At 32.5% G+C, this 16,286-nt stretch overlaps 3 protein-coding genes across 9 annotated transcripts; all 3 read right to left on the bottom strand.

Moving 5' to 3' along the window:
• Window positions 1–382: 382 nt before the first annotated feature.
• Window positions 383–2,824, bottom strand: LOC148569474 (uncharacterized). Its single transcript, XM_088485075.1, has one exon. It carries the CDS (start codon window positions 2,822–2,824, stop codon window positions 383–385), a length of 2,442 nt encoding a protein of 813 aa, XP_088341201.1.
• A 5,052-nt stretch (window positions 2,825–7,876) lies between these two features.
• LOC107635287 (uncharacterized) lies at window positions 7,877–8,738 on the bottom strand. Its single transcript, XM_016338720.3, has one exon. The coding sequence runs from the start codon at window positions 8,662–8,664 to the stop codon at window positions 8,122–8,124; it is 543 nt and encodes a 180-aa protein (XP_016194206.1). The 5' UTR covers window positions 8,665–8,738; the 3' UTR covers window positions 7,877–8,121.
• Window positions 8,739–9,052: 314 nt separating this feature from the next.
• On the bottom strand, window positions 9,053–12,937 carry LOC107635284 (serine/threonine-protein kinase PBL36). 7 transcript variants are annotated; one of them, XM_016338711.3, is made up of 7 exons: window positions 12,642–12,859; window positions 12,131–12,379; window positions 11,320–11,654; window positions 11,100–11,235; window positions 10,748–10,887; window positions 10,523–10,646; window positions 9,053–10,025 (listed from the first exon to the last, which is right to left on the bottom strand). In XM_016338711.3, the coding sequence occupies exons 2-7, from the start codon at window positions 12,327–12,329 to the stop codon at window positions 9,517–9,519; spliced, it is 1,443 nt and encodes a 480-aa protein (XP_016194197.1). In that variant the 5' UTR covers window positions 12,330–12,379; window positions 12,642–12,859; the 3' UTR covers window positions 9,053–9,516. The 7 variants fall into 7 exon arrangements, with proteins under 7 accessions (XP_016194197.1, XP_016194198.1, XP_088339170.1 ...); XM_016338712.3 differs by having other exon boundaries at window positions 12,131–12,343; XM_088483044.1 differs by having other exon boundaries at window positions 10,748–10,884; window positions 12,131–12,343; window positions 12,642–12,784.
• Window positions 12,938–16,286: the final 3,349 nt, after the last annotated feature.

Below are 16,286 nucleotides of genomic sequence, written 5' to 3'. Positions count from 1 at the left end.
ACTCCTTTAATAATTGCCTCTGACTTCCATACTACCCTCACCGAGTTACTCCAAACTTCTTTCCTGGCATAAAGCAAACTTGGGCCAACAAGAATTGTACCCGTTCTGGGCCAAGAAATGCTGCTGGGCCAAGACCTTTTTGGGAGACAGCAACAAGGAGCGATGGGGCTGCCAGCAAAGGTGAACCGGGTCAGGAGAACTCGGGTCGCTGCAAGCCAGAGGCGGAGCTAGGCTAACTATTTAGGGGGGGGCGGTGTTATATTTTATATTACTATTTCTATTGATAAAATTAAATATATATATATATATATATATATATATATATATAATCTCAATCAAAATAAGACAATAATATATAAAAATTACTACTTACAGTTTTGTATCATGAAAAGGCTATTCGACGTTTCTTTCTATTTTCAAAATCATCTATAATTGAATTTGTGTCAAAAATAGCTGCTAATTCTTTTTCTATATAGATGACCAAATTGTCTGCAAGAAATTCATCAGCCATCTTACTTCGGAGTCTTGTCTTAACAATTTTCATTGCTGAAAAAGCTCTTTCTGTTGTTGCTGTAGACACTGGTAGAGTCAAAACAAGACGTATTAATCTATCAACCATGTGATAAGTTCTTGATTTTCCCGTTTCTTGCAACTTGTTGCACAATTCAGAAAGTGTACCAATGCCTTTCAAATGATTTGGTATATCATGCTGATAATGTTGCAACTGAGATTTCAAAATATTTAGCTCATTAGAAGGAAAGTCAAGGGGATAAAACTTCTCTGCTAACTTGCTGATTTCTTCAATATTGAATGATTTGAAATTGTCCTTAGGATCCAAAGCACAACTCAACGTCAAAAGCTCTATTGTTTGCTCATTAAATCTACTATTCAACTCTTGTATTTGAGAGTCAATTGTTGCCAAGAATACATCTATTCGATAATGATGCTCAACTGTCACACTTGGTTGACGAGATCGACCTCTTCCAAAAACATATTGTGCACTCATATTAGGGACTTCAATTTCATGTTTTTCACAAAAATCTTTAACATTTGCAAGAAAATTGCACCATCCACCATCTCTTAATTGTTGAAGAAGTAACTTTGATGTAGAAACAATATGCATTGCATTAAGAATATCTTGAGATTGTTGTTGCAGTGCTTGGCAAAGAACATTAGTGATTCCCATAATCTCTTTCATCAAGTGCAAAGTGAAAACAAATTCAAATGACAATAATATTTTACTAACACCATAAGCCTCACCTCTTTGTGCATAAGTTGTCCCGTCTTCAATGATATTATTGAGAACAATATTGGTAGCAGTAAACATTTTTACCAAACTGCAAATAGAATTAAAGTGAGAGCTCCATCGAGTATCCCCAACTCTTTGTAAAGTGCTTATTTGATTCGCACCTTTGCCTGTTTCTAATTCATTTTGAGCAACCAAGTTTGCATTTTCAATTGCTTGAGCTTCTTGTAATTGATCATGTCTTTTTGAAGAAGCACTAACAATAGTGACAATAGAGTTTAATTGAGTAAAAAATTCATGAATTTGAAGTACCTCTCTTGAAGCTGCCACCAATGCTAATTGTAACCTATGAGCGAAACAATGCACATAGTATGCTTGTGGAGAATCTTTAAGAAATAAAGCTTGCAAACCATTCCACTCACCCCGCATGTTGCTAGCACCATCATACCCTTGATCCCTAATATTTTCAACTTGGAGATTATAATAAGAAAGGACAGAAATCAATTCTTTCTTTAAAGTTGTTGCACAAGTATCAGTGACATGCACAAGATCAAAAAATCTCTCTTTAACAAAACCATCTAGAGTAACAAATCTCAAAACAATGGCCATTTGCTCCTTTTTAGATTCATCTCTAGCTTCATCAACAATAATACAAAATTTGGCATCTCCAATCTCTTCTCTAATTGAATTTCTCACCTTAGTAGCAAGAATATGTAGAATTTCTTTTTGGACATCATTTGAAGTATACTTAGCATTTTTTGGAGCATTTTCCAAAACATTCTGTTTCACTCTTTCATTGTAAGATCCCAAAAATTTTAACATTTCCAAAAAGTTACCTCTGTTGCTTGAACTTTGGCTTTCATCATGTCCTCTGTATGCACAACCTTGAAATGTCAACCATCTAATGCAATCTATAGATGCTCCTAGTCGAATTCGATTCTTTTCAATCTCTTCTGATGTTTGCTTATGAAGAAGTCTGTCAATATGTTGTGATTGTTTCATCAAATCATCACATGATTTCAGCGCCTTATGATGGAATGAGTTAGGACCTTTGCCAATGTGATTCAAAAGAGCACATTCTTTTCCACTATTTACTTTCTTCCAATTCCTGAAACCATTCTCAATAAAAGCATTTGAACCCGTATTGATTGAAGGTTCCTTAGCAAAAAGAAAGCACGGAAAACAATATATAGCATCATCTTCTATAGAATATTCTAACCAAGATGGGAACAATTTAAACCATGAAGCTTGAAAGCGACGATGACTTTTATCACCAGAAAATGGATAATTATCAAGAATTGGCTGATTTGGCCCAACTTTAATATAAGCCCGACGGATTTCATCTCTTTTATTTGGAGGAAACTTCCAAATCATTGGTCGCATTCCAGGATCTCTTTCCAAACGAAAAACATCCAGTTGATTTGGAAGAAGTCGTGGACGCTTTGAGCTATTCAATGAAGAACTTGAAGTAATGAAATTTGATGACCCCTCAAGTATTGGAGTAGTAATAGTAGAAGCATCTTCATTCTCTTGATCTTTTCTTTTAAAAAATGTATCAATGGTTTTGAACTTACTCATAATTCAAATGGCCAAATAAGTTCCTATAATTTAAAATATATTTAGCAAAAAGTATAAATTACAGTCTAAATCTTTATAAAATATAAAAATTATATTTCAATTTAAAATAAAATATTAAAATTCAGAACAATAATACTAACATCCTAGTATAAATAATATAAAATTATAATTAAATAGTTAACTAATAAAAAAACTAAATATACAATCTAACATATAATAACATAAACTTAATTAACAAATAATAATAAATTAACTAATTAAGTAAATAACTAAATATATAAAAAAAAATAAAAATAGAACCTTTTTTGAGAAAGAGGAGTGAAAAATCACTTGTTAAACTACTCTCTTTTTTTTAATCTGCAAAAAACAAAAAAAAAATAAGAGTTAAAAAGGTAAAATTGTAAAAGATAAGAAGATTAAAGAGATAAAGAAGAAGAAGAATAGGAAAAGTTGTTACCTAATTTTTTTGAAAGCCAAGGTGGGAAAAGAGGGAGAGGAAGAGACCGGTTGTTGTTGAAAAATAAAAAAAGGGGATTGGGAACTGATTAGTGACGTTGGGAAATAAAAAAGGAATAAGGATTGGGAAATAGAAAAGGGGATAGGGAATGGACTATTGGGCTGGGTTTTGTAGAAATTAAAAGTGAGAGGGGGAGGGAGGTTGGAAAAGATAGAACAAAAATAGAAGGGGGGGCTGAGAAATAAAAAAAAGGAGATCAGACTTTTTTTTTTTTTTGAATAAAAGCTAAAATTTTGGGGGGGGGCCATTGCCCCCCTTTCTCTATACCTACCTGCGCCCCTGCTGCAAGCGGAGCACCCTAAGGGTCTGCAGCCCGGTTCTTCGCGCAACGCCAACAACAGGGATCCATGGAGCTCGCGGCGCTGCTTCTTCCCTGGTCACACGAGAACGACGAGCTGGAGATATACGATCAGCCTGTGCGAGCCATGGACTTGAGGACCGAATTGTGATAGGGATGGTTGACGGGTCCGAGGGTGAGAGTTCGAACATAAGGTTCACGAGCTCCCGATCTGATAAAGACAGTTCCGACTGGAAGCAGAAGCGATCAGAGAAGTGAGTCGCGGTGGGGAGGCAGAGAGGGACTGACGGTGAGAGAAAGAGAGGTTTATATGTGTGATTGTTGGGATGGTTGACGGGTCCGAGGGTGAGAGTCTGAACATAAGGTTCACGAGCTCTCGATCTGATAAAGACAGTTCCGACTGGAAGCAGAAGCGATCGGAGGAGTGGGTCGCGGTGGGAAAGCGGAGAGGAACAGACGGTGAAAGAGAGAGAGGTCTGTGTGTGTGATTGTTAGAGGTGGGTAGGTTAATGTGAGAGAGAAGAAGAATGTTTTTATAGGTTTTAATTAGGTTTAGTTAATCAATTTTAAATTTTTTAAATTTTGAATTTAAAAAATTTAAAATTAATTATTAATATAAATTAATGTAGTTTTATTTAGTTTTTGGCTGATAACCTTTTGGTTCTATATACTTTTCCTTTAGAGTAAGAATAAGGAGAAAATGCATGAGTAGCTTTGATTTTAGTTAATTCTCAAAATTTTGAACCATTTATTATTATTAATGTTCATATATTTTTTTCTCTTAGTAAATTGGAGTTGCTAAAACCGATTTATATATATTTTCCTCTCCTAATAAATCAATTTCAACTGAATTATATATATAATTGTATTATCTACTAAATTGTACTTAATTAAAATAATTTATCTACACTTCTATCTTCTATTATGGCCTAGAACAATTTATTAATAATTACTACTAAAGTATTCTAATTTAAAATAATTTGTATAAGACATATTAGTAACACAAATTAATTAAGAGTAAACGAATAATATTAAACAAGATTCATTTTAGATAAACGATTTACTCTTAAATTTATAAAGACTTAAAACCTAATATTAAAAACCTGACAATAGTATATTACTACAATTCACTTTACCTACGATTCACACCTGAAACGCTTCCTATAAATCCAACTCCAACTTTAGTAGCGTGTCTGAATGATCAATCACAAAGGATGTGATCAGTGAGGTGTTCATATCCTCCGCTATCTAATTCGTGCATCACAAAATTTAATAATACTTGTAAAAGCTATCTATATTATATAAAATAGAAGTTGATATTAAGATAAAGTGAAGAGTAAAGTGACTACTTCATTCTTAAAAAAAATTGGGTCCGATAAATTCTTCCATTAAGAATAAAAATTATCATCATTAGATACGTTATCACCTAACACTACTAGTTGGATATGGACCAACTTATAATAGAAACGGTAACAATAGTTATTGAAGTAAAAAGAACAGCAGTAAATAGAGTAGAAATAGTTTGGGTCACATTCACAACTACAGTGATAAGTGCTTTAAATGTTCATGATATAAAGAGTTTAAGTATTATTTAGAAGATATTATTTTATATTTTTAAAATATTTTAATTTAATTTGATATATTTTGATTCTATTTATTTAATTACTAGATTGAGTGTATGTTCATGGGTTTGAGGGTTTTCATTGTTTTAATCTAATAAAAGGTTATAAATATCTCCTTAGCTATTGTAGTCGTAGCGTAAAATGATTTAGAGGTTTAAAACCTTTTTTGATTTCGTGATAAAACTATGGTGTGGACAATTAAGGTTGAGGAGTCCCTCTCTTGTTGCATCGGGGAATTGGATAGAAGGTCGAGGAGTTCCTTCTATTCAATTTTCAAATTATGGCGTTGACAAGTTAGGTTGAGGAATCCCTTTCTTGTTGCGTCAAGAAATTGGGTAGAAAGTAAAGTGATTCTTTTTGTATTCAATTTCAATCTATCCTTCTTATTTTTATTTCAATTTCAATATATCTTTTTATTCAGTTTGAATTCTTGTCTTTATGTTTATCTTTTATTTTTTTATTATACACTATCTCCAAATTCAGATTCTTTATGTACATATTAATCTTTCTAAACTTTAATTAGATTAGTCTTTCAAAATATTAAAATTAAACAAATTAATACCTGTAAATTAAGGATTAGGTGATTTTTAATGGAAAAACTTGACCTATCCCACGAAATAAACAAGAAAAATTCTATTGAGTCAAATTGTAAATTGATTCCTGAAGTTACACTCGAACTTTAAAGTAGTCATTGAAATTAATAGTCATCTAATATTATTTTTGAACTTCATTCCAGAACTCATACTAGTTCCTAAGACATTTTTTATTCATCAGAATACTGAAACAACATCGTTTTGTATCTATAAAAAAAAAAGCCTCCTTTTTCCCTTCCCTAACCTAAGCCCCTTCCCCTTCTCTTTCTTCTCTGTCTCCACTTTTCGCCGGCCTCTGTCACAACACTGCGCCGCGCGCCCCACTTTCTCCAACTTAGTCTCTTACACTCATATCTCCTAATTGTCTCTCTCTATCTCTCTCTTTTCTCTTGTCTCTTCTCTATCTCGATCTGCTACCACGATTTCAAATTTAATTCCCTCATTAATTTATTTTGTTTTTCTTCATACACAATTAACCATTAATTTCCACAAACACATTAACTAAACATTCTCATTATTCATTAATACACATTATTTTAACAGACTCAATTCAAATTCATCTTTCACCTAAACCACAAAATCTATTTATCAAGTTCAAAATTTTATACAACCAGTAACAGAACAAACTCCATTGCAGTTAAAAAAATTTGAAAAAAAATAAATGAACCCCGAAGCAAAGCAAAGTGACCCTGGTGCCAACTTTGAAATCAAAATCATTAATCAACGATGAAGGAAACACTTTCGATGGGAGCAGTGCGGCATCTCCCATAAGCTTGCTCGAAAAGCTCTTTCAACTTCAGTAAGGGAGTGCAGTGACAAATTAATTTTGAAATTAGCGAATATAAAAGGGATCAGGAAGGCAGAAGGAGACAGAGAGGAGATAAGAGTGTGAGAGACTAGAATGAAGAGGGAGGCGAACAGCGTGGCGCCGTGATCGAAGTTGGCGAGAGGCGGCAACAAAGGTTTCGGGTTGGGGAAGGGGAAGGGGAAAGGAAAGGGAAAGGAGGGAGAAGGGGAGACTCATGTTTTTTTTTATAAATACAAAACGACGTCATTTCAGTGTTCCGATGGATGGAAAGTGTTTTAGGGACTAGTATGAATTTCGGAATGCTAAGTTCGAAGATAAAATTGAGTAATTATTAACTTCAAAAACCATTTTAAAACTTTGAATATAACTTCAAGAATCATTTTAAGACTTAACTCAACACCTATTTGATAATTTTTATTTTTTTTGAGATAAATTTGTTCGTACGAAAATTTTCGAATACTAAATAATCATCCTAAAATGAAATGAGATTTTGTTATATTATTCTTTCTAGCTAAATGTGTTATGCCAGTAAATTTTTATTAGAGGTAAATTCTTTCTATTTGTTTTGTTCCTTAATTCGTGCTACCAAAAATATTCCATAACACAACAAAAATTATATAGAATCTTATCCTACTAAATTGCATCAAATACATAAATCTAAGTATCTAACTCCGTCATTATGTTTTATCATAGCAATGCATGCATGCACTTAGTTTATTTAGACTTAAATATCTTTTGATAAATTTGTAAAAGTTTAATTTTAAATTTGTAAAAATTTAATTTTAATGTATTGATAGTATAAAACGTTTTATAGAATTATGCAATTACATTTGCTCAATTTCTTATAATTTAATTCATAACAATTTTTGCATTCAATCTATAAATGCTTGTATTTTTTAGTTTTATCAAGATCTTTAGAATCTTTTTTTAGTTAAATTTGTAGAATAACCATTCACCTAGCTAATATAAAAAAATAGCTAAACTTGATTTTATCTCAAATACACACAAAAATCGGCCATCTAAACTTGTATCTTACCTACAAAATTATTATTTCAGTGAAAATTACGAGGAAGATTTTGCTCATCAATAGATATATACCTATTGAATTTTAGACAAAGGAAAAACAAAAATCATCGCCTTAGATTATTCACCAGAATCATATTTAAAAAAAAAATCTTTTTTTTTTTCATAGTTAATGGAATAATGAAGCATCATTTACATGGAAACAATAGGTCTATGAATTCTATATATGTAACTTACTAATCAATAATCATGCTTGAGGTAGTTCGAGATAATTAACAATTTAACAGCAATGCTAATTGAAATCTTGTTTCTATATTTGTATGTCTAAACTCAACGATTAATTTTCCTATGAATAAGGGTACAAAATTAAAGTACACATGATAACAAAAGATAAAACAAGCAATCTTCATTTGTTTCAAAATTAGGAAGAAGCTAATTAAGATCCCTTGAATACATCAGAAGGGTTCAATGGTTGAGAATCTAGCTGATAAAGATTGAGTGCAGGACCAACAAACCTGAACAAAATCCAAGCACCAATCATTATGAATATTGATGCATATGCAAACTTGTTGAGCCAAAACAGTGCACCCTTTTCTCCCATGTATAGTTCCACTGCCTTCTCATTCAATGTCATCTCCTCCCATTTCTTCTTAGGGGCACTTTTGACATTTCCCATTCTTGTAGCAACACCTCCATCATTGTTATTGTTTTCTTGCTTTCTTGATTGTCTTCTTGATGACCTTCTCCTGAACCTTACTCCTACAGCAGCTGAATCATTAGCTGAATCAGTTGGTGCTTGAACTGATGATGAGTTTAAACCACTACTGTTGTCATTGTTGCTGCTGCTGCATTTGAATCTGAGAGAAAGTTGGTGTTGATTTTGTTGGGGTTGTAAGAATTGTTTGTGTTTGTGGCTTCTTGATGATGGAACGAGATGTCTAGTGAGAATGAAGTGTGAAGAGAGAGAGGTTGTTTCCATGGCTAACTTGACAGAAAGAAAGAAAGAAAGAAAGGATAATGAATAATGATAATTTGTGGTTAGATTTTCTTGCTTATCTTGTTGGATTTTATTGGATAATAGTATATGATATATTGCTTATTGGACCACAAAGTTAATAAATTTCAAAATAGGCCTACAAGTACTTGCTAGTTTACTTTGGTTTGGACTTTGGGGGCAGTCCTCCATATATGAAAGTTGTACTTGCTAGTTTACTTATAGAGAGTTTAGTAAATGAAATATTTTACCTGAAAAATTATTAAATTTTTCTCAAATAAAATTCGGAGTTAAGCATAACCATGTAATAATACTAACAAGTTTATTACTTTATATAGACAGGTAAATAATAGATTCTGAACCCAAAAATAAATTGAAACAAAGAAGGAATCTTCAGCACCTCTAATTCAGTGAAACTCTACCATGTTTCTGGTACAAGTATGGAACATAAGTTACATTAATAAGTTATTTACTAAAAAGTATAATGACCAATGAGTATGTAAACATCTATGAATAACATGAGTTATCACCACCACCATTTTTTTTTACAAAGTTACATTATGAAAGGAAGGAATCCTAATAATAAAACTATAATAAGGTGGAAAAAGGTAAAACAAATTCCACACATAAAAGCTGTAGTATATTCTGTTCTTTTTCCTCAGATTGTGAAACCAAGTCCCCACCATAATGGAATAAACTATCTTAGGATTCGGCTCCTCTAAAGTGAGAAAGTTGGTATACACAGAAAGCGAGGGACTAATTTAGTTACTCTTGGATCCATAAGCTTTTGTGAATGAACAGAGAAGCAAACTAAGGATAGTGTGAGATTTGTGATTCTCATCCATTAGGTTTGGGAGACTTGCTATAATGGTGAAATGGAGAACCAGGAGGACCTCTTGGACTTGACAAGGTCCTTACAGGTTGACCCTTCCTTGAGAAAGATCCTACTTGTGTTTGCATGCCGTTTTTAGGATTCGGCATAGACATGGTTCGATCAACTCGAATGAACTGGAAGTGGCGAGACGCAATGGCCATGTCCTTGAGGTTCTGTACAGGCTTTAGAGCTTGAACAACTTCACTCATCATAGGTCTGGATTTCGGATCGCGGGCAAGGCACTGAGCTGCTACCTGGACTGCTTTTTGTGCACCTTTAATGGAGAAGTGGCCTTCAAGGCGATGGTCGATTATCCGATAGAACATTCTTCGGTCTAAGATAAAAGGTCTTGCCCATTCCACAAGGTTGTGCTCCCCATTTGGTCTATTCTTATCAATAGATCGCCGGCCGGTGAGCATTTCCAGTAGCACTACTCCGAAACTATAGACATCACTTTTCGTCGTCAAATGTCCTGATCAAAATAGGTAGTTTCATGTCAGAATTAAAACTTAAAGTGAAAAAGATAAAAACTATGTAGTACAAAGCTTAGAACTCAAAGGATATTAGGGTAATATAAACAATCTAAGTATAGAAATAGAATCCATATTCAAGCCCCTTCAAAATTTTGTTTGAGATGCAGAGTATTTTAAAGTAACAGAATCCATTTGGTAAATTAAGTTTGAATATCTACAGAAGTGTCAATAACCCATCATCTTCACTAACAGATTCATAGCACATAATACTATATCCTTTAACAGGATTCATTCTAAGTTTTACTTTGGATATATCTGACAACAGTTCTTTTAATTGCTACATTATAACTTGGCTCGCCGAGTAATCAATGAAACATGATGTTAATAAATGAAACAGAAAAATTAGGCTGGCATAAACCAAGCTGGGATATTTAACATTAATGAAAAGCTTAGATTTATGACAGTTCCAATTGCTATTGATAAGGTTCGAACTCACCCGTCATCACATACTCAGGAGCTGCATAGCCATATGTTCCCATAACTCTTGTAGATATGTGTGTCTTCTCCCCTTCGGGACCATCTTTGGCGAGTCCAAAATCAGAGAGCTTTGCATTGTATTCCTAAAACCAATTTTGATTTTGTGATTTTACATTAAGAGTATGAATACTGAATAGCAAACTAAATAAAAAGAAAATGCTTTGTTTGTTAATAACTCGCATACCGCATCTAATAGTATGTTAGATGTCTTGAAATCACGATAGATTACGGGCCTCTGAGCTTCTTCATGGAGAAAAGCAAGACCTTTTGCAGCACCAAGTGCAATTTTCATTCTGATAGACCAAGGAAGAGGCATAGACCCTTCTGCATAATTCATGGTTGTTACCAGAAAACGATTAAACTTCCTCATGCATACATATTTATAAGAACATAGTGCAAGAAAAAAAACTGTTTTCAACCAACATTTACATTAAGTGTGTGTTAAATTGTGATATAATATTTGTGACTTGAGATTGCAGATATAAATAAGCAGTGGTGAACACATCTACAGAGATGAAAATAAGTTCGTATCGTACTTCTAAAGAGGTGGTTCTCTAAGCTCCCTCGGGGCATAAACTCATAAACCAATAATCTTTGGTCATCTTCAATGCAGAAACCAATCAATTTTACAAGATTAGGATGGACAAGATCACCAAGAATGTTTAATTCAGCCTGGAAAGAAGAAGAAAGACACCGAGAATGTTAACAAAAAGCAATCACAGAATTAAAAGGAAAATCCTTGAATAAGTTTCTTACAAGCCACTCTTTGTGACCCTGAAGTCCATCATGGTTAAGGGTCTTGACTGCAACAGTAAGACCGGTCCCCGGTCTCACAGGTGCAGTTCCATTCTCCTCAATCCAACCCTTGAAGACACAACCGAACCCTCCCTCGCCGAGAAGACTCTCCGGTTTGAAGTTCCTAGTTGCCAACTTAAGCTCATTGAAGGTGAATTTTCGCAACCGAGGAGAAACCTTCAACTCCTCGCTGAACTTCGGAGTCGACGGGACACTTCCAGCATTACTAGTTGTTGTTGAGGACTCTGGTGCCGCACTTGCTTCCCTCTTGCTTCTCTCATATGCAGATGCTTTATCTACTTATTGAAAATAAATTAGAAAAACCTTCAATTCATTCATTGTTTCATGGTATTACCACCTAAACACTTGGGATTTTAAAGGATTAATAAAAACTAGTACATGATATGAATCTGATATGTATCTATTTAAGCAATCTAATCATGGAATTAGAACACGTTTAAGTCAGTTCTAAAATTCTCATACCAAAATTGACATCCATGGTTTAACTTTCTTTAATCTATATGATTCAATAATGATCTCTCAATGTCACAACTCAGAAATAAAAACCTATGATCCTTAAATTAACACAAAAAGTTAGCAGCTCAAAGATACAAAAGGATGAATAGAACCAAAAAGTAAACACAACCAGAATTTATTTTTCCTTCACTTAAATTTTGATATCAAATAGAAAAATATCATGAAGCCAAAGAAGTGAGACATACGTAAAAAATAAAAAACAATAAAAATATACTAACAAAAAGAAAAAACTTACAACTATGAGCACTAGTAGTGGTGCCACTTATGGAGTTATCAACCTTTGATCTTGAAGGTATGCAACTTCCAATGAAACTCAATCTAAGGCAACATCCACTCTCATCACCATCTCTATTCTTCTTCTTCTTCTTCTTCCCTCCCTTTGACTTTTCAACATCTAAACTCCCTGCTTTAATTGCATTATTCTCAAACCCCATCTTCCCTCAAATTCCTACCAATTTTTTTGATTACTCAAAAGTCCTTAAAGCTTCAAAATTCAATAAGAAAAAAAATATATTTAAATTAAAAAAGAAAAGAGTCACCTTAAGCAACCTTAGCTACAATAATTTAAGTCTTTTCTTAAAAATACAGCTTCTTCATCAATCATCATCATCAACAACATATGAAACATAAAAAAACAAGGAACAAGAACCTAGTATTCAATGATAACAAGGATCAACAACATAAGTACAGTGCTAAATAACTAAAAAGAAAAGGAAAACAGATAACAAAAAAGACATCAAACCAACCCAGTTGTGAAATTGAGTCTAGAGGGGCTGTAGGTGGAAGAGAGAGGGAGTGGAAAACTGAAAACTTGCATGTGAAAGGGAGAAAGTTTTTTTTTTTTTTTTCAACAACGGGCCGGCCGGGCAGGCTTGGAATGTGAGAGTGTGCATCCGGGCAGGGCGGGCAGGAAAGAGAAAGTGACAGCCATTTGCTTTCTTTCTTTTATTAATTATTATGAGATGAGCACTTGCAAGTTACAACATCTCCTTTTTCTCTCAATTGTTTGACCTCATCATTTTTGCACCATGAATGATGAATCATTATTTCATAGATAATGTTCTTTTTTATTTCTTGTTCCCACCCAAAATTTATTTAATATAGAATTTAATTTGTATTAATTATATTGTAAAATATACTATCACATTAGGAAGAATATCTTTGACCTATTTATTTGTTAGTTTAAAAATTATATAAATATGGATATTTGATTCAATAACAACTTTTTTAAATATATAATTTAATCAGAACTCAACCTTTAAAATTAATTACAAAATCACCGTTTCAAAATAAAAGAATTCTATAAACAAGACCTATAAGTATTTGGTTGAATAATATTGTAAAACTCTATTTGTGATCTTCAAACAGAAAACTCAATTTTTCTATTAAAAATAACTCCAATCATTAAAAGAAATTAATAAATAATTAATAAACTATGCTGTATGCTATTTAATACGGCTAATTTTTTTTTTTTTATATATGAAGTTGACATGTACTGAGTTATGGAGTATTGGAGAGATATATACGGTTGTGACGGTGTTCAATATTTTGTTTTAGTAGAAAGAAATTGGACCGTCTGATTTCATTGCAGAGGGAGAGGGACACAAATCGGACGGTTCGATTTGTGTGGAGCAGAATTTCGTGAATATTGAAATTGGACCCAAGATTTTCTGTCAGTACACAAATCGAACTCAGGATTCTTCTGCCAATACACAAATCGGACCCAAAATTTTTAGTACCTCCAATCAGATAGTCCAATTTGTCTTGTGCAGTCTTCATATCCTAGTGAAACACCATATATCTTCATAATTCTGTTATACACCAACCCTCTTTCCATATTAAAATTAAAAAATTCATTTAATACATGAGTGTGCATACTTGGTTTTTTTTTTTTTCATGCAAAATCTTCTTATCTCTCCTCTTTTAGATTTTTTTAAATATTTATGTTTTTGGTGTGTGCTAATGTAGGACTTAGCAACACTACCACTATCATTAATTGATAACATGCCACGTTATTCTCAATGATTTATTCCACACTTTTTTATTTAATCTAAAATGACTAGTTACTCTTCTTTTTTTCATATAATGGGATTGGACTAATGAGTCATTAGCCATTAGCAAAATGGGGTAGTGCCTAACTTTTGGAATCTTTTATGAGCCAATTCCACGAGAAAAAAAGAAAATGGAATCAATTATTTTCAGGGTGCCTAATAGACCTTCAATAAGTTATGTATACCTGTTTTATTTTAACACATTTTCTCGTTATCTATCACTATATATATAATATGGGCATGTAAAGATTGAGACACCTCATAATAAATAAAATATTTATCGTCACAATATATTATATAGTATAAACTATATACACACACAATACAGTTTATATTAAATTAATGTTAATGAAAAAAGACATGATCAAATCAAGTTGGAAGCTTATGTATGTATGTAATAAAACAGAGAAAGGGTTAAAGGGCATGTGGGAGCAAGTGTAAACAAAATTATATAAGCTAGTTGACAAAAATAGTAATAATAAAAGGTAAACCTGACAAAAATGGTAGCACAGAGGATCAGAGGAGGAATAAAACAAAAGAGATTATATAATTTTGTTTGTATTAGCTTGATCTAAATTACTTTTAATCCCATTGATTTATTTGGATTTCTAGCAGTGGATATTATTTAAATTTTTTTTTATCTTATTCACTAATGCGCAGACGGCCACTTGTTGCCTAGAATATATAGTTAATTTTCTGCCTTTGTATAATTCCTGATGAATTTTTTTACAGGAACAAATTTAAATTAAGGATAAAACACGTTGATAAACCAAATTTATTATAATATTACATGAAATTAAAAGTCTCAAATCAAATAAAGTTACATATATATTTTTGTATATAATTCTATATAAATTAAATTCATTGAATTTGAATTATGCATTATAATACTAAATCGAATCAATCTGATTTGAATTAGTAAAAAATAATATAAATCAAAATAACTAGCTTTGATTTATATCGGAATGAAATTCAAAATTTCTATGATATTAGCCAATTCAGTAATTCAATACAACTAATTTCGAATTAGTACATGGTATTGTGGCACATAGTAATTCGAATGAACTAAATTTGATTTATACAGAGACATGTTATGGTAGTAATTCGATACAAATTAATTCGATTTAGCTACGATATCACTATATATAGAATTTAAATTCACTTGTTTCGAATTACATTTCACCAAACTAAAAATCCACCTAACACAAAAAATTCTAAAAAACTAAGAAAATCTAAACTACAAAATTCAAACTGCGAAAATGATAGACGACCCGAATCGAATCTATTGGTTGGACGGAGTTGTCCATATTGCTGTAGTGTCCATGAAAAAATTAATGAATGAAATTTAATTTCATTTATTTTCTTTAAGAAATAAAGAATTATTAGTTATGTTAAATTGCTTAGAAGTTGATTAGACGCGTTATTAGAATTTTTAAACTTCAAATACTAGTTAGACTATTGATTTAGGGGTAGTAGTTTGTTCGAATATTGAAACTACAAATGCATGTTGAATGAGGTATAACTAAGTATTAGGACGAATAGTGATAACATGTTTGGTTAGAATTTATAAGTAAATATTTAAATGTTAGAAGTTTAACGCGGTTAGAAATTTTGTTGGAATTTAATTGAATTTAATTTAATTTAGGTTTCAAGTGTTGGATTAACTAAGAAGCAGAGGATTAGCAAGGATTTAACATGATTTAATTTATTTAAAAAATTTAATTCTTAAATATTATATTAACGAGGCACTACAAGTTTAGTTATAGTATAGGTTTAGCTTTACGTCCAGAATATTAGACTAACTATGTGCTGTTAATATTTAATTTAAATTGAGTTAATTTGATTTATTTTATTTTAATTTAATTCGTAAATATTAGATTAACTATGTTCAGGTTATATTTTATTATAATTATCCATTTAACGTTATTTTTGTTTTCTAAATATTCATGGTTCTAAGAGAATTTTTTTAATCGTCATGCAGTTCACCGATGTATCACCAGCATGAGGAGGCAGCACGGTATGTCCCTAAGCGAGAGGAACATATCGTACACGCAGACGGCCGGTTTAGCACATATCGCGAGGCTCAACGACCACTGATTTAGGTTGGATGAATCACTGGTCAGTGCATTTGTTGAGCAATGGTGTCTGAAGACGCATATCTTCCACATGTCATTTGGGGAGTGCACGATTACGCTACAGGATGTGGCATACCAGTTAAGCCTTTCCAACGACGCACAATACGTCAATGGATGTCTGACAGACTTCGAGTGATACCTTGATGGCAGCCGACCTGCATGGGATTGGTTCGACGAGTTATTGGGTGTGTTGCCTCCGGCAGAC

Source organism: Arachis ipaensis, chromosome B4 (assembly GCF_059453495.1).
Source record: "Arachis ipaensis isolate K30076 ecotype BB chromosome B4, ASM5945349v1, whole genome shotgun sequence".
NCBI lineage: Eukaryota > Viridiplantae > Streptophyta > Magnoliopsida > Fabales > Fabaceae > Arachis > Arachis ipaensis.
Note: the sequence above shows the minus strand (reverse complement) of the source record. Positions and strands in the feature narration are given on the sequence as shown.